General features: G+C 52.2%; 1 protein-coding gene across 1 annotated transcript in view; it reads right to left on the bottom strand.

Moving 5' to 3' along the window:
• Nucleotides 1-3,987: 3,987 nt before the first annotated feature.
• The window catches only part of AHNAK2 (AHNAK nucleoprotein 2), a 55,436-nt gene continuing 41,100 nt past the window's right edge, over nt 3,988-18,323 (bottom strand). The window contains 1 exon segment of the mRNA XM_088539435.1: nt 3,988-16,289. Coding sequence (XP_088395561.1) covers nt 4,089-16,289 — 12,201 coding nt within the window. The 3' untranslated portion in view covers nt 3,988-4,088.

The following is an 18,323-nucleotide window of genomic DNA, read 5'->3' as shown; positions in this document are numbered from 1 at the left end:
TCTTCTTCAGAGAAAGAAGACTATCTTCCTCATTATGTCCAAATTGTTTGATGATGTTTGTAGTTGAGTCTACCTGCATAATCATTAGTGTGTGACATTGTCTTTCTTGTATGATTAACCCATCTCAAACTTAATGAAATGTGTACATAATTATATGGCAAGCTATCAGATATTAAAGCAATAACCAGGTATTACAGAAACTGCTCATTATTGCTGTGCTGTGCTAAGGAAGATATATATTCCAACACTAATGTTCCATTAACAGTGTTTGGGATTTGAGCCACATAAGCAACGGTCTATGTTGCTAACAACCTAGGGGCATGTTTTTAAAACCCACTCCCCCTTCTTCCATCACAGCTTCTTCCCTCCCCTCTTGGCTCTGGATGTCCTCCAGGAGGGGACACTTCCCTCCTCAGGGCAGGGATGCCACCAACCCTTGGACAAGACCATCCCACCTGGTTCCTGACTGGTGGCAGTGGCAGGTGCCGTGCCCTGGCAGCACTTTCTTGATGCCCTCCGCAGCCCGGTTTGGGGAGCCGTGGGCCTGTGACCAGCTGCTAGCAATGGGGGACCCAGCCTAGGGCTTCACCACATGAAAAGGGGCCAGCACAGCGCTAGACTGAAACAGCTCTTGGGGTGTTTTCATTAAGCTGAACCAAAGTGGGTCCTTCATCTCTGCTTGACCTCTGTCCTGGTGGAGGAGCTGTGTGGCCAGGGCAAGTCTGAGGGGCTGCATCCTCCTCTTCCAGGCGCTGCTTTAGGTCTTGGCCACCACAAGATGGTGGTATCTGAAAACTCTGGCATTGCATGCTCATGGTGTGGTGGTCCTACCTTGGTGGAGTAGGAAAGGGAGGATAGGGAAGATGAGAGGCTCAGGAGATGGTGCCGTGTTAGATGACTCCTAGATGAGCGTGTGGAGCCAGCATGTGAGCTTTTTGCCTTGGCCTTGACATGCAGCTGGGGAGAGCACTTGCACGAGAGCCTGTGTGGAAAGCTTGGCACAGGGCTCCTCTACACAGCTTCGAAGATGTGGTGAGTAATGGTCCTCTCCAACACCCCCATCTCTGCAGCTCTGAAACCCAGACAGGCCTCACCAGCACTGGGGCAGGAAGCAGCTCGAGGTCAGTGCAGCGTCCAGTTTTATTCATCAGCAAGCCCTAAGTGCACAGGTTAAATATGCTGCTGGTTTGAACACTGTGTGTTAGCTGCCACACTGATTTATAGCACTGTGAACACATGCAAACTCCCGTGCAAATGAGAGTGCCCCCCTGCCCCCATGTGTGTTGGAGATGATCCCAGGCAGTTTTCCATTGTACATTTTTTTTGGTTTCCCAGCAGCTTGTTTTAGCCATCTTTTCCAGGACTTTCCAAGATCCCTCAGATTGATGTATATCTCATTATAAACCAATGTGTGTTGTTGTTAAGGCCAATTTTTATAGCTTTTATTTATATCTATGAGCAACACTGCAATCTTGTGAGCATTCACATTCTCATGAACATATTGGTGAGATGCAGCTGCTTTTAGCACTCTCCTCCACCATTTCTTTTCTCAATTCTTCTTAATATTTAGAATTTTCCCATTCACTAATTATAACTCCTTGCAAAGTAGAAACCATTCCCTTTTGGTTTTCACTCTTCACAGGTTTATTGTCCTGTGCCAGCAAATATAAGCAGTGCTATATTATTGTTTGTATGCAGGAACAACTGCTGGACAGATTTTTCCAAGAGTCCAGCAATGAACACACTTGAATGGTAAGGTTACTTTGAAAATATTTTTGAGAAGTTGTGTCTGTAACACACGAAAGTACTTTTCCCTGTGTTTGCTCCTCTAGATGGCACTCGAAGCTACATTTTCCCTGTGGTTTTTGGGGGTTAGTTTTTGCAGTGAGAGGAAAAGTTTCTTTCGACCTTGTCAGCTCAAATCTACATGTGCTAAGTTGTTCAATCGGGCACAGTTCCCAGGCAAACTGAGGGACTTGTTTGGGGTAATTTAAGATTTCTGTGGGCTGAGATTCATCTTATAAAGCCTTTTTGGCGTTTTTGCCTTTCCCAGAACTGAGAGTAGACTATTCAGAGGGAGATTTTATTGCTGCTTCTTTTCTCTGCAGGTCTTTCCACATCTATTTCATTCATCTTTTAAAACGTCATAGTGATTATTGCTTTGAGGCCATCAGCATCTCAGAGCTCAATTTTAATTGCTTTTATTCTTCTGCCATTCCCAACAGGCACCTACAGATGGTGCTATATAGTTTTATTCCCGTTTGTGCCTTCAAGTAACAGAACACATTATTTAATGAGAAGGCTCCCTTGAGGGCTGATATGAATTGCTGCTAGAATAGGATGTTATTTATTACATGCATTACCTTTTCCTGGCCTCAGTTTTTCTGGTTTGGTCATATTTTTTCCTTAGTTTTGGAGTAAGTTGTTGTTGTTTGATGTGGTAATTTGGGGTCTATTGGACAATGAGAAATAAACTTATGGAAGCTTCAGGGAAATGTTGCATGATCCAAAGAAATGGTGCATACTTAATACCTATGTGAACAATCTCTCCAGAGAGAATATCAGAAACACAAGGTTCCAGGAATTCTTTAGAGTGTTTCAGTCTATCTCAAAGATATAGGAATGAAGAACGCTTCAGGTTAGAGATAGCTTGACACCCCCTTTACAGGCCTTTTCTTTTTTTCTTTCTTTCTTTCTTTCTCTATTTGGTTTCCCTGTAGTAAGTAGAATATGAAGAAAGAAAATATGGATCAGAAGAGTACAATAAAGAAGCATGACTGCATATGCAAATATATGAAACTCCAGACAGGCATGGTGTTGAAGGGTTTATGGTTGGACTAGATGACCTTGAAGATCTTTCCCAATCATAATGATTCTATGGTTGTAATGGGTGAAAAGTCTCAGATTAGTTTGAAAACATTACACAATTAGAAACTGTGGTGCCATGAAGTGGCCACTTCAGAAGATAGTGAGGTATACTCAAACTTTTTGCAAATATAAGTCATCTTCACAGTAGCATCTGCAGTTTCCAGAATCAGAAAATCCTAGCAGATCAATCAGTAACTCATGCCACTCATGTTATTATTCATATGGTGAGTTTATTGTGAATTAAGAATACAACCAGTGTTTTTGTGATACAAATCCATATGTGAATGCCATCACATATGCATTCTGGTTTTGGCTGTGCACTTGAAAGAAGCATTAATATAAACAAAGAGGTAAATAATTATATACATCTACTTTCCCGGAAGAGCTTCGAAGCAATTCCACCAAGGTGTGGCAGACCACTCTGTGCATTTTATGGATTTGACTAATCAGTATACACATAAAAATTTTATTTGCCCACATTTTTATCATTTTTCTTTGTCATGTTTTATTCAGGTATTTTGAAACTTTGAATCAACTACATTTTTTTTTTGGTCTTTATTTTGTTTTTTTTTTCTTTTAATCTTTTAAGACTAAGTAGGACCCATCACAATAATCAAAAAAAAAAAAAAGAAGAGGGGAAGGAGTAAAGTGTTGTTATTCTATCTACACTAGTAATTTATTTTTATTTTGCATTTTAAAATATGGAATATACATATATTCTAGCTGAAATAAAATATTTTAATAAGAAAACAAAGTAGGTCAGAAAGTTTTCAATATAAAATCTAAGCAGGTAAGTGTAGTTCTCATACTATTAGTTTATACTCCTTTCCGAAAATAATGTAGGATCTAAACATAATCAGTGTATTTTGGAGAAGCCCATTTAATAAGTCTTTTTGCTGTTTTTGAGACTTTAAATGGTTTATTTTCCCAGTTAATATATCTTTGCTAAAAGTTTGCTAAAACTATAAACTCCTCTGCATCTGCAGTTGTTTGCTTCTTTTTAGGTAGATTTGAAGAAATAAATAATTTTATTAGTGTGCAGTATAGCACATTCATGTACTTAAAAATTATATGTAGCAACTTATTTTCAACAAGCGTTTCATAAATGTCAGTTTTTAAGTTTTGTTTCATTTTCAGTTACTGGAAGATTCAGAAAGCAGATTTTTTTTTTCTATATGTACAGATTAGTCCTGTATGTGGGGGGTGGGAAATGACTATTCTCATTTGGTTACATCTCCAGCAATATTTGTTTGACTACCTTTTTCTTCCTCCAGCAAGATTAATTCAGTTCTTGCTGAAGATGTAACGATATTTCGAGAAACAGGAACATTAGATGAAGTCCCAATAATTTCATTTTTTTCACTCTCTGTTATTGTTTCTTTAGGTGATAAGCTTTCTTGTGCATCAAAAAATATGTCGGGTTTATCTGATGGACTATCTTCATCTGAGCTTCTTCTATCTTTATGTCCTGTCTCCTCCTCTTTATCAACTGTCTTTGCCTTTTTGGAAGGAGATGTGAAACCAAGCTTGGGAAATCTAAACCATCCAGTTTTTTCAGTTTGCTTAGAATAATCGCTTTCTAATGTGTTAGTGGGTTTCGTGTCTTCTGGAACTGTTTTTTTCACTTCTGTTTTTAAATCTGAGCTTGTTTCATCACTAGAAGATGAAAAGCCAATATTGGGAAGCCAAAATTTGAATCTTCCAGGAGATCTTTTACTATCAGTCTTTTCTTTTTGATCAAGTATGCCATTTTCCTCGTCATCTAGTGCTTCAGCTACATCATCATCTTTAGAGAGAGGAGCTACAGTTTTTCTCTCCGATGACTTATCAGGATGACTGTCTTCTGGTTTACTGGAAGGTTTAACTTCAACAGCAAATGTTTCTAACTTTGGTAAGCCAACACCAACAGATACTGATCCACTACATTCCTCAGTCTCAATGTGTGTTTTTTCAGATATTTTAACTTCTTCACTGCCCGTCCTCTGCGCTGGTGCTCCCACACTTTCATCAGATTTGCCCACTGATACATCAGTTTTATATTCTGCAGAAGATTGCTGAACTAGCACATCTAAGTTACTGTGTGATTCAGGCAGCTTCACCTTGAGCAAAGAGAATCCCAAAGTAGCAGTTTTAACTTCTGACGAGAGAATCTCTGATTCTTTCAGTATCTGAGTAGAGTAAATCTCACACCTCTCAATAGCAACATGTTCAGGTTCCACTTTCTCATGTATTTCTTGTCCCGCTAAATATGACCAATGAATACCTTGCCCTACATTAACAGAGGAGTCTATGGTAGCACTCATCTGTGCTGTTTTAATGTCAGGTTCAGACAGCATCAGAATTTTGCTTTTTGCCTTTTGAATACCACCTTCTAGAGCCTCTGGTGTTTCAGGGGTTGTAGAGCTTGCTTCCACTTGCACTACTTCAATGTCACTACTTGTTATTTTAGGATCCGTTATCAATTTTGACACTGAAACATAAGCTTCATTTGGGAAAGTTTTGAATGTGAATCTCGGTATTTTTAATTTTGGAATTTTTATATTTACTTCTAAGTCATCTTCTGATTTGTCCACAGTGCCCACTGTCATTCTGGCAGATGGTTCTGTAATATCACTTCTTAGGTCAAAAGATATGTCTGATTTTTGAAACTGGATTTCTGCTGTGCCCATTTCAGTTTTAGGCACTGAAACAGCTTCTGACTTAGGCAAATCATCTTCAGAACCCTTGACTTTTGAATGCAACACTCCAAACTTTGGAAACTTAAACTTGTATGTTTTAATTTTACTTGTTTCTTCTCTGTCTTCTACTTGCACTTGCACTCCTGCAGACATATCCTTTTCAACACTTTCCACTTGAAATTCTATTTCAGGATCTACTTTGTCAATTTTAACATCCATTTGCACTCCTGGAACTTCTAAGTTCATATCTTCCAGCCTAGTTGCAACATAATCATCATCCTCTGACTCCTTTGTTGTAGACATTTCACGCACAGACTTTTTCAATTGGTTTTCCTGACCATCTTTTCCTATGATTTTAATCTCATCTTTTATCTTTCCTGTCTTAATTGATGCATCTTGACCTTGGATGACCAGATCTGCCTTTGGAAGACTAGCATCTATTTTCTCCCGTTTTGCATCCAGATTCAGTTCAGGTGATGAAGATTTAAATTCTACTTTTGAAGTCTCAAATTCAATGGAACTTTCTACTTTGGGGATTTCTATATCCTGTGCTTTGACTTGGTGCTCTTGAAGAGTCAGATCATATGTAGGAAATTTATTTGGGCTGTCTTTGTCAATTTTTAAAGCACTTATTTCTGTTTTAGACAATTCTTCTGAAGATACTTTGAATTCCAAAGTAGGTATTTTTTGTCCTTCAGTGCGGTGCTTAACTACATCTGCATAAATTTCTGTTTTTGGAATATCAACTTTACCATCTGTTCTTTCTGCAGATAATGAAATATTTCCTTCCATCTTTGACAAGCTAACATCAGAACTCTTCACATACTCTCCTAATTTTAGGAGGTCTTCTTTTCCAGCAGTTATTTCAGTGGCTGCATGTGGCAAAGATAAAGTATTTTCAGGGATATTTATTTCAGTTTGTATTTTGGTAAAGGAAATACCTACCTGAGGCTTTTCCAGACTTCCTTCAACATCAGCATCACCTTTTTTTTCCTTTAAGGATGTCCGGCCAAATGAAGGTACTCTGAATTTTGGCATTTTAAACCATCCCTGATGTTCTTCAGTCTGAATTGCTTGAGCTTTTATTTCTTGATCTTTTAATTTTATATCCTTCTCCTCAGGATTCTCATTAGCTCCCTCTGTTGCTGCTACAGTCATTGCCTGGAGATTAATGTCTACCTTGGGAGTTTCAGTACCAGCTGTCAGAATCTGGGGTGTTATGATCCCCCCAGCATAAACCTGGATTCCAGGATCTGAAATATCAGATTCAAATTCTGACGCAGGAACACCCAGATCCATGTCAGCAATTTCGGTTGTCATTTGTAGCTGGGGTAGCTCAGCTTCTGCTTTTGGAGAGCTGATCTCAGGCTCTGTCCCCTTCACTTTTTTAAGAGAGATTCCAAATTTTGGCTTCTGGATTTTGGGAATTTTAATTTTCCCTTCAGCACCTTCCGGTTTCATTTTTCTTTCATCCACAATTGATGATCCTTCACTTCCTGTTTCAGGACTCTTCAGTTCAATTGAGACTTCTCCTTTGGGAAACTTAATCCCTGGTTTTTGACTGGTAACTTCCTTAGCAGAACTTGATTTTAGGACAACCTCTTGAAGACTGCCCTCTGAGGAAGGCAGAGCAGCATCAGTTTTTGCCAAGCTGACACCCAAGTCCCTTTGGGAGGCTTCGATTTTTACTCTTACTTGAGCCCCCTCTTCTGTGCTTTTGGAATAACATCTTTCTATATCAAGTATCTGTATGGAATCATCACCATCTCCTTCTACTTTAGGAATAGTAGCATCAGCTTCAACTTTTGGTAAATTCACCTGAGATTTGGGAATCTTGATTTTGGAGAGTGAAATTTTAGGCATAACAAATTGCGCCTTTTTAACTAGACTTTTTTGTTCACCTTTTCCTGCAGAAATTTCCAGATCAAGGGCTGTAGTAGGACCTTGATCATCAGTTGCAGTTCCTGTCACTTCTGTGTCTATTCTGCCTGACACTGCAGGAAGTTGATGATCTTCCAGATGTGCTCCAGAATCTGACTTATTACATGCTTCCTTTTTTGGTGACCTACTAAAGGATGGAAGTTTGAATTTTGGCATTTTGAAATGTCCTTCTTTCTCTTCTCCATCTACATCACCATGCTTTATTTCTCCTTTAACTTTTGATGCTGTATCTGAATCCTGAATATCACTGCCTGTTTTGGGGAAAGAAATGTCACCTGATGGGATGTAGACATCAATCTTTGATGTGCTATTGTCCGCTTCAGGCATTTGAGCTTTAGAACTGAAATTTTCTCTTTCTGCAGCAGGTTCCACTTCCAAATTTTTTGCTTCAACAGCAATGTCAGCAATTTCTATCATGGCTTTTAACTGGGGAACACTGATGTCTGATTTGGATTGTATGACCTCCTTTTCTGGCACTTTTCCTTTCAAATATGTAATTCCAGACTTTGGCATTTGGAATGTATACATTTTAGTTTTTCCTTCAGGACCTTCATGTTTTATTTCTACAGTATCCACAACAATTTCATGTGATGTTCTTTCAACAGTTGTCTCAGGACTCTTCAGCTCAAGGGAGCCTTCAGTTGTTGTCATCTTAATCTCTGAGCTGGAGAGATGACTGTCATCAGCAACAACTGGTTTCAATGTCAGATCAACATGTTGAAGATTGACTTCACATGTAGAAGGTATAACCTCACCTGGAGACATGCTAACATCCATGTCTGCTTTGGGAACTTCAACTTCTGGTTTGGAAAATTCTGAAGTTGGGATTCTACCTTTTGGCATATTTATGCCCATTCCTACCCCATCTCCACTGCTCCCTTGCGCGGACTTCTGCACAGAAACACCTCCTTCTTTGGTACCAAAAAAGTCAGTTTCTAGCTTAGGCAGAGAGACATGGACTTTTTGACCTTTCACTTTAAGGAGGGAGATCTTAGGCATGATAAATTGGGACTTTTTCATTTTTCCCTTTTCCCCATCTTTTTCTGTTGATGTATCCAGTTCAACACTGTGATACTGATTCTCAGGGATAGATAGCATTAATTCAGATTCTTTGTCTCCAGATAAAGCAAGGGCAGTGGGTTCCTCCACATATTTCTCTGTTTCAGGCAGAACAACTGCTTCTTTCTTTGGGGACCAACTGAATGAAGGCAGTTTGAATTTTGACATTTTAAATTTGCTTTCTTTTTCCTCAATATCTTTTTCTCCTGAAATTACACCTTGTTCTAGTTCGCATTCTAAATTCGAATGCTGGATTTCCATTTCTATCTTTGGCATGGTAACTTCCATTGATGGAAGACTGACATCCAACTTTGGTGTATCCGGAACAACTTCATCTGAAGGCTTTTGCATTTTCACACTTAATTGAACTTCAGGAACTTGAACTGGACTTTCGGTTTCAATATCAGATATATCAGATGTTATCTTTTCCTTAGAAATTTGGGGTTCCACTTTAGAAGGAATGTCACTTTCTGATGGCTTTCCCTTAGACCAAGAAATTCCAAATTTGGGTTTTCGGAATCTAGGTATTTTAACAGTATATTCCGTGTCATCCACAGATATTGCAGCAACTGGTGCTTTGACTTCTGACTTCAGAAGACTTTCCTCTGAAGAACGATTCTCAGTTAAGCTTCCAAAATCTGTAGTAGAAAGATTTGTATGAGCAAGAGATTATTTTTTGGAATCAGAGTGCTGTACATTCATCTGATATTTAGTTAAAGTTGCATCTCCTATTGGTAATACAGAAGACTGCTCAATTATACTAGAACCATTGTCAAATATAGAGAAACCCAAAATAGGAATTCTAAATTTACTATCTGGAGAAGCAATTTCATCCTTACTGTTAGGAGGATGACGTGCTAAAACATTGCTTGAAAGAATACCAGGCGTTTCCTCACCTAATTCATGATAACAAGATTGTGAATGAGCAAAATAAATACTGCACATAATAGGCATTTCTGGTTTAGAAATTTTGGAAAGAAAAATTTCTGGAATACTAAAACAAGAAACTTTGGCTTTAACCAACTCACCATCTTTTCCGGGGGATGAGATTTTGACAACAATACTGTCAGGTGAAGGAGTGCCATCCACGGGAATGGTCAGGTTGGCTTCGGCGCTTCCCGAGGGCACCGTCACCTGGGGCTCCTTGAGGCTCACGTCCACGTCGGCGGCGCCCTTGGCCTCTCTGCTGCTGGACCAGCCAAAGGAAGGCATGCCGAACTTGGGCATTTTGAACTTGCTGTCCTTCGCCTTGGAGGCCTCCTTCTCTGGGGCTTTCACTTCCCCCTCCAGGGCGAGGGCCGCCTCGGGCGCCTGCAGCTCGACGGTGGCCTTTGGGAGGGTGACGTCGACGGAGGGCAGGGTGATGTCCACCTTGGGAGCCTTGATGTCAGCTTTGGGCATTTTGAGGGAGGGCATTTCCACCTTCCAGCCAGCCCCGTCGGTTTTGGCAGCGGGGACGTCGGCCTGGAGGCCCAGCGCGGGGCCTTCCCCTGTGGCGCTCACGGTGGCGCACGGGAGGTCGACGTCTGCGGTGGGCAGGCTGGCGTCTGCTTGGGGCCCTTGGGCCTTGGGGGGCGACACTCCAAATTTGGGCTTGTCGAACTTGGGCATCTTGATCTTCCCTTTGAGGCCGGCGCCTTCCACCTCGGCTCCGTCCAGCGAGACTTCGGCGGAGGGCGCTTTCACGTCTACCTCGGGCCCCTGGAGGCTGAGGGAGCCTTCGAGCGAGGGCAGCTGGACGTCGGGAGCCGAGAGGCGAACGTCGCCCGCGCCGGCCTTGAGCTCTGCCTCCGGGAGGCTGACGTCGACTTTGGGCAGGCTGACGTCCGCCTCGGCTTTGGGAGCCTTGACGGTTGGCTTGGAGAAGGCCACGCTGGGCACCTTGACTTTTGGCATGTGCAGTTTCATGCCGCTGCCCTCGACCTTACCCGCGGCGGCGTCCAGGCTGCCTCCGGCGTCGGGGCCGTGCAGGGTGAGCTCGGCCTCTGGGAGTTCGGCCTGGCCTTTGGGCAGCGAGACGTCGGCTTTGGGCAGGCTCACCTGCACGTGGGGAGCCTTGACTTTGGGCAGTTTGACGCTGGGCATCTTGACGTCGGGCATTTTGAACCTGCCTTTCTCGGCGTCTCCTCCGACGCCGGCGGCCTCTACGGTCACCTCGACGGCGGGAGCCTGGAGCTCGGCCGCGGGCAGGGTCACGTCGGCTTCGGCGCTTCCCGAGGGCACCGTCACCTGGGGCTCCTTGAGGCTCACGTCCACGTCGGCGGCGCCCTTGGCCTCTCTGCTGCTGGACCAGCCAAAGGAAGGCATGCCGAACTTGGGCATTTTGAACTTGCTGTCCTTCGCCTTGGAGGCCTCCTTCTCTGGGGCTTTCACTTCCCCCTCCAGGGCGAGGGCCGCCTCGGGCGCCTGCAGCTCGACGGTGGCCTTTGGGAGGGTGACGTCGACGGAGGGCAGGGTGATGTCCACCTTGGGAGCCTTGATGTCAGCTTTGGGCATTTTGAGGGAGGGCATTTCCACCTTCCAGCCAGCCCCGTCGGTTTTGGCAGCGGGGACGTCGGCCTGGAGGCCCAGCGCGGGGCCTTCCCCTGTGGCGCTCACGGTGGCGCACGGGAGGTCGACGTCTGCGGTGGGCAGGCTGGCGTCTGCTTGGGGCCCTTGGGCCTTGGGGGGCGACACTCCAAATTTGGGCTTGTCGAACTTGGGCATCTTGATCTTCCCTTTGAGGCCGGCGCCTTCCACCTCGGCTCCGTCCAGCGAGACTTCGGCGGAGGGCGCTTTCACGTCTACCTCGGGCCCCTGGAGGCTGAGGGAGCCTTCGAGCGAGGGCAGCTGGACGTCGGGAGCCGAGAGGCGAACGTCGCCCGCGCCGGCCTTGAGCTCTGCCTCCGGGAGGCTGACGTCGACTTTGGGCAGGCTGACGTCCGCCTCGGCTTTGGGAGCCTTGACGGTTGGCTTGGAGAAGGCCACGCTGGGCACCTTGACTTTTGGCATGTGCAGTTTCATGCCGCTGCCCTCGACCTTACCCGCGGCGGCGTCCAGGCTGCCTCCGGCGTCGGGGCCGTGCAGGGTGAGCTCGGCCTCTGGGAGTTCGGCCTGGCCTTTGGGCAGCGAGACGTCGGCTTTGGGCAGGCTCACCTGCACGTGGGGAGCCTTGACTTTGGGCAGTTTGACGCTGGGCATCTTGACGTCGGGCATTTTGAACCTGCCTTTCTCGGCGTCTCCTCCGACGCCGGCGGCCTCTACGGTCACCTCGACGGCGGGAGCCTGGAGCTCGGCCGCGGGCAGGGTCACGTCGGCTTCGGCGCTTCCCGAGGGCACCGTCACCTGGGGCTCCTTGAGGCTCACGTCCACGTCGGCGGCGCCCTTGGCCTCTCTGCTGCTGGACCAGCCAAAGGAAGGCATGCCGAACTTGGGCATTTTGAACTTGCTGTCCTTCGCCTTGGAGGCCTCCTTCTCTGGGGCTTTCACTTCCCCCTCCAGGGCGAGGGCCGCCTCGGGCGCCTGCAGCTCGACGGTGGCCTTTGGGAGGGTGACGTCGACGGAGGGCAGGGTGATGTCCACCTTGGGAGCCTTGATGTCAGCTTTGGGCATTTTGAGGGAGGGCATTTCCACCTTCCAGCCAGCCCCGTCGGTTTTGGCAGCGGGGACGTCGGCCTGGAGGCCCAGCGCGGGGCCTTCCCCTGTGGCGCTCACGGTGGCGCACGGGAGGTCGACGTCTGCGGTGGGCAGGCTGGCGTCTGCTTGGGGCCCTTGGGCCTTGGGGGGCGACACTCCAAATTTGGGCTTGTCGAACTTGGGCATCTTGATCTTCCCTTTGAGGCCGGCGCCTTCCACCTCGGCTCCGTCCAGCGAGACTTCGGCGGAGGGCGCTTTCACGTCTACCTCGGGCCCCTGGAGGCTGAGGGAGCCTTCGAGCGAGGGCAGCTGGACGTCGGGAGCCGAGAGGCGAACGTCGCCCGCGCCGGCCTTGAGCTCTGCCTCCGGGAGGCTGACGTCGACTTTGGGCAGGCTGACGTCCGCCTCGGCTTTGGGAGCCTTGACGGTTGGCTTGGAGAAGGCCACGCTGGGCACCTTGACTTTTGGCATGTGCAGTTTCATGCCGCTGCCCTCGACCTTACCCGCGGCGGCGTCCAGGCTGCCTCCGGCGTCGGGGCCATGCAGGGTGAGCTCGGCCTCTGGGAGTTCGGCCTGGCCTTTGGGCAGCGAGACGTCGGCTTTGGGCAGGCTCACCTGCACGTGGGGAGCCTTGACTTTGGGCAGCTTGACGCTGGGCATCTTGACGTCGGGCATTTTGAACCTGCCTTTCTCGGCGTCTCCTCCGACGCCGGCGGCCTCTACGGTCACCTCGACGGCGGGAGCCTGGAGCTCGGCCGCGGGCAGGGTCACGTCGGCTTCGGCGCTTCCCGAGGGCACCGTCACCTGGGGCTCCTTGAGGCTCACGTCCACGTCGGCGGCGCCCTTGGCCTCTCTGCTGCTGGACCAGCCAAAGGAAGGCATGCCGAACTTGGGCATTTTGAACTTGCTGTCCTTCGCCTTGGAGGCCTCCTTCTCTGGGGCTTTCACTTCCCCCTCCAGGGCGAGGGCCGCCTCGGGCGCCTGCAGCTCGACGGTGGCCTTTGGGAGGGTGACGTCGACAGAGGGCAGGGTGATGTCCACCTTGGGAGCCTTGATGTCAGCTTTGGGCATTTTGAGGGAGGGCATTTCCACCTTCCAGCCAGCCCCGTCGGTTTTGGCAGCGGGGACGTCGGCCTGGAGGCCCAGCGCGGGGTCTTCCACTGTGGCGCTCACGGTGGCGCACGGGAGGTCGACGTCTGCGGTGGGCAGGCTGGCGTCTGCTTGGGGCCCTTGGGCCTTGGGGGGCGACACTCCAAATTTGGGCTTGTCGAACTTGGGCATCTTGATCTTCCCTTTGAGGCCGGCGCCTTCCACCTCGGCTCCGTCCAGCGAGACTTCGGCGGAGGGCGCTTTCACGTCTACCTCGGGCCCCTGGAGGCTGAGGGAGCCTTCGAGCGAGGGCAGCTGGACGTCGGGAGCCGAGAGGCGAACGTCGCCCGCGCCGGCCTTGAGCTCTGCCTCCGGGAGGCTGACGTCGACTTTGGGCAGGCTGACGTCCGCCTCGGCTTTGGGAGCCTTGACGGTTGGCTTGGAGAAGGCCACGCTGGGCACCTTGACTTTTGGCATGTGCAGTTTCATGCCGCTGCCCTCGACCTTACCCGCGGCGGCGTCCAGGCTGCCTCCGGCGTCGGGGCCGTGCAGGGTGAGCTCGGCCTCTGGGAGTTCGGCCTGGCCTTTGGGCAGCGAGACGTCGGCTTTGGGCAGGCTCACCTGCACGTGGGGAGCCTTGACTTTGGGCAGTTTGACGCTGGGCATCTTGACGTCGGGCATTTTGAACCTGCCTTTCTCGGCGTCTCCTCCGACGCCGGCGGCCTCTACGGTCACCTCGACGGCGGGAGCCTGGAGCTCGGCCGCGGGCAGGGTCACGTCGGCTTCGGCGCTTCCCGAGGGCACCGTCACCTGGGGCTCCTTGAGGCTCACGTCCACGTCGGCGGCGCCCTTGGCCTCTCTGCTGCTGGACCAGCCAAAGGAAGGCATGCCGAACTTGGGCATTTTGAACTTGCTGTCCTTCGCCTTGGAGGCCTCCTTCTCTGGGGCTTTCACTTCCCCCTCCAGGGCGAGGGCCGCCTCGGGCGCCTGCAGCTCGACGGTGGCCTTTGGGAGGGTGACGTCGACGGAGGGCAGGGTGATGTCCACCTTGGGAGCCTTGATGTCAGCTTTGGGCATTTTGAGGGAGGGCATTTCCACCTTCCAGCCAGCCCCGTCGGTTTTGGCAGCGGGGACGTCGGCCTGGAGGCCCAGCGCGGGGTCTTCCACTGTGGCGCTCACGGTGGCGCACGGGAGGTCGACGTCTGCGGTGGGCAGGCTGGCGTCTGCTTGGGGCCCTTGGGCCTTGGGGGGCGACACTCCAAATTTGGGCTTGTCGAACTTGGGCATCTTGATCTTCCCTTTGAGGCCGGCGCCTTCCACCTCGGCTCCGTCCAGCGAGACTTCGGCGGAGGGCGCTTTCACGTCTACCTCGGGCCCCTGGAGGCTGAGGGAGCCTTCGAGCGAGGGCAGCTGGACGTCGGGAGCCGAGAGGCGAACGTCGCCCGCGCCGGCCTTGAGCTCTGCCTCCGGGAGGCTGACGTCGACTTTGGGCAGGCTGACGTCCGCCTCGGCTTTGGGAGCCTTGACGGTTGGCTTGGAGAAGGCCACGCTGGGCACCTTGACTTTTGGCATGTGCAGTTTCATGCCGCTGCCCTCGACCTTACCCGCGGCGGCGTCCAGGCTGCCTCCGGCGTCGGGGCCATGCAGGGTGAGCTCGGCCTCTGGGAGTTCGGCCTGGCCTTTGGGCAGCGAGACGTCGGCTTTGGGCAGGCTCACCTGCACGTGGGGAGCCTTGACTTTGGGCAGCTTGACGCTGGGCATCTTGACGTCGGGCATTTTGAACCTGCCTTTCTCGGCGTCTCCTCCGACGCCGGCGGCCTCTACGGTCACCTCGACGGCGGGAGCCTGGAGCTCGGCCGCGGGCAGGGTCACGTCGGCTTCGGCGCTTCCCGAGGGCACCGTCACCTGGGGCTCCTTGAGGCTCACGTCCACGTCGGCGGCGCCCTTGGCCTCTCTGCTGCTGGACCAGCCAAAGGAAGGCATGCCGAACTTGGGCATTTTGAACTTGCTGTCCTTCGCCTTGGAGGCCTCCTTCTCTGGGGCTTTCACTTCCCCCTCCAGGGCGAGGGCCGCCTCGGGCGCCTGCAGCTCGACGGTGGCCTTTGGGAGGGTGACGTCGACGGAGGGCAGGGTGATGTCCACCTTGGGAGCCTTGATGTCAGCTTTGGGCATTTTGAGGGAGGGCATTTCCACCTTCCAGCCAGCCCCGTCGGTTTTGGCAGCGGGGACGTCGGCCTGGAGGCCCAGCGCGGGGTCTTCCACTGTGGCGCTCACGGTGGCGCACGGGAGGTCGACGTCTGCGGTGGGCAGGCTGGCGTCTGCTTGGGGCCCTTGGGCCTTGGGGGGCGACACTCCAAATTTGGGCTTGTCGAACTTGGGCATCTTGATCTTCCCTTTGAGGCCGGCGCCTTCCACCTCGGCTCCGTCCAGCGAGACTTCGGCGGAGGGCGCTTTCACGTCTACCTCGGGCCCCTGGAGGCTGAGGGAGCCTTCGAGCGAGGGCAGCTGGACGTCGGGAGCCGAGAGGCGAACGTCGCCCGCGCCGGCCTTGAGCTCTGCCTCCGGGAGGCTGACGTCGACTTTGGGCAGGCTGACGTCCGCCTCGGCTTTGGGAGCCTTGACGGTTGGCTTGGAGAAGGCCACGCTGGGCACCTTGACTTTTGGCATGTGCAGTTTCATGCCGCTGCCCTCGACCTTACCCGCGGCGGCGTCCAGGCTGCCTCCGGCGTCGGGGCCGTGCAGGGTGAGCTCGGCCTCTGGGAGTTCGGCCTGGCCTTTGGGCAGCGAGACGTCGGCTTTGGGCAGGCTCACCTGCACGTGGGGAGCCTTGACTTTGGGCAGTTTGACGCTGGGCATCTTGACGTCGGGCATTTTGAACCTGCCTTTCTCGGCGTCTCCTCCGACGCCGGCGGCCTCTACGGTCACCTCGACGGCGGGAGCCTGGAGCTCGGCCGCGGGCAGGGTCACGTCGGCTTCGGCGCTTCCCGAGGGCACCGTCACCTGGGGCTCCTTGAGGCTCACGTCCACGTCGGCGGCGCCCTTGGCCTCTCTGCTGCTGGACCAGCCAAAGGAAGGCATGCCGAACTTGGGCATTTTGAACTTGCTGTCCTTCGCCTTGGAGGCCTCCTTCTCTGGGGCTTTCACTTCCCCCTCCAGGGCGAGGGCCGCCTCGGGGCGCCTGCAGCTCGACGGTGGCCTTTGGGAGGGTGACGTCGACGGAGGGGCAGGGTGATGTCCACGTTGGGAGCCTTGATGTCAGCTTTGGGCATTTTGAGGGAGGGCATTTCCACCTTCCAGCCAGCCCCGTCGGTTTTGGCAGCGGGGACGTCGGCCTGGAGGCCCAGTGCGGGGCCTTCCCCTGTGGCGCTCACGGTGGCGCACGGGAGGTCGACGTCTGCGGTGGGCAGGCTGGCGTCTGCTTGGGGCCCCTTGGGCCCTGGGGGGCGACACTCCAAATTTGGGCTTGTCGAACTTGGGCATCTTGATCTTCCCTTTCAGGCCGGCGCCTTCCACCTCGGCTCCGTCCAGCGAGACTTCGGCGGAGGGCGCTTTCACGTCTACCTCGGGCCCCTGGAGGCTGAGGGAGCCTTCGAGCGAGGGCAGCTGGACGTCGGGGAGGCCGAGAGGCGAACGTCGCCCGCGCCGGCCTTGAGCTCTGCCACCGGGAGGCTGACGTCGACTTTGGGCAGGCTGACGTCCGCCTCGGCTTTGGGAGCCTTGACGGTTGGCTTGGAGAAGGCCACGCTGGGCACCTTGACTTTTGGCATGTGCAGTTTCATGCCGCTGCCCTCGACCTTACCCGCAGCGGCGTCCAGGCTGCCTCCGGCGTCGGGGGCCGTGCAGGGTGAGCTCGGCCTCTGGGAGTTCGGCCTGGCTTTGGGCAGCGAGACGTCGGCTTTGGGCAGGCTCACCTGCACGTGGGGAGCCTTGATCTTTGGGCAGTTGACACTGGCATCTTGACGTCGGGCATTTTGAACCTGCCTTTCCTCGGCGTCTCCTCCGACGCCGGCGGCCCTCTACGGTCACCTCGACGGCGGGAGCCTGGAGCTCGGGGCGCCGCGGCAGGGTCACGTCGGCTTCGGCGCTTCCCGAGGGCACCGTCACCTGGGGACTCCTTGAGGCTCACGTCCACGTCGGCGGCGCCCTTGGCCTCTCTGCTGCTGGACCAGCCAAAGGAAGGCATGCCGAACTTGGGCATTTTGAACTTGCTGTCCTTCGCCTTGGAGGGCCTCCTTCTCTGGGCTTTCACTTCCCCCTCCAGGGCGAGGGCCGCCTCGGGCGCCTGCAGCTCGACGGTGGCCTTTGGGAGGGTGACGTCGACGGAGGGCAGGGTGATGTCCACCTTGGGAGCCTTGATGTCAGCTTTGGCATTTTGAGGGAGGGCATTTCCACCTCCTCCAGCCAGCCCCGTCGGTTTTGGCAGCGGGGACGTCGGCCTGGAGGCCCAGTGCGGGGCCTTCCCCTGTGGCGCCTCACGGTGTGCACACGGGAGGTCGACGTCTCGCGGTGGGCAGGCTGGCGTCTGCTTGGGGCCCTTGGGCCTTGGGGGGCGACACTCCAAATTTGGGCTTGTCGAACTTGGGCATCTTGATCTTCCCTTTGAGGCCGGCGCCTTCCACCTGCGCTCCGTCCAGCGAGACTTCGGCGGAGGGCGCTTTCACGTCTACCTCGGGCCCCTGGAGGCTGAGGAGCCTTCGAGCGAGGGCAGCTGGACGTCGGGAGCCGAGAGGCGAACGTCGCCCGCGCCGGCCTTGAGCTCTGCCTCCGGGAGGCTGACGTCGACTTTGGGCAGGCTGACGTCCGCCTCGGCTTTGGGAGCCTTGACGGTTGGCTTGGAGAAGGCCACGCTGGGCACCTTGACTTTTGGCATGTGCAGTTTCATGCCGCTGCCCTCGACCTTACCCGCGGCGGCGTCCAGGCTGCCTCCGGCGTCGGGGCCGTGGCAGGGTGAGCTCGGCCTCTGGGAGTTCGGCCTGGCCTTTGGGCAGCGAGACGTCGGCTTTGGGCAGGCTCACCTGCACGTGGGGAGCCTTGACTTTGGGCAGTTTGACGCTGGGCATCTTGACGTCGGGC

The sequence above is a fragment of the Tinamus guttatus genome, unplaced genomic scaffold (genome assembly GCF_059628265.1).
Source record: "Tinamus guttatus ecotype Peru unplaced genomic scaffold, ASM5962826v1 Tinamus_guttatus_pri_ptg000048l, whole genome shotgun sequence".
Classification (NCBI taxonomy): Eukaryota; Metazoa; Chordata; class Aves; order Tinamiformes; family Tinamidae; genus Tinamus; species Tinamus guttatus.
The sequence above is the reverse complement of the archived record's forward strand: the minus strand, read 5'-3'. Positions and strand labels throughout refer to the sequence as shown.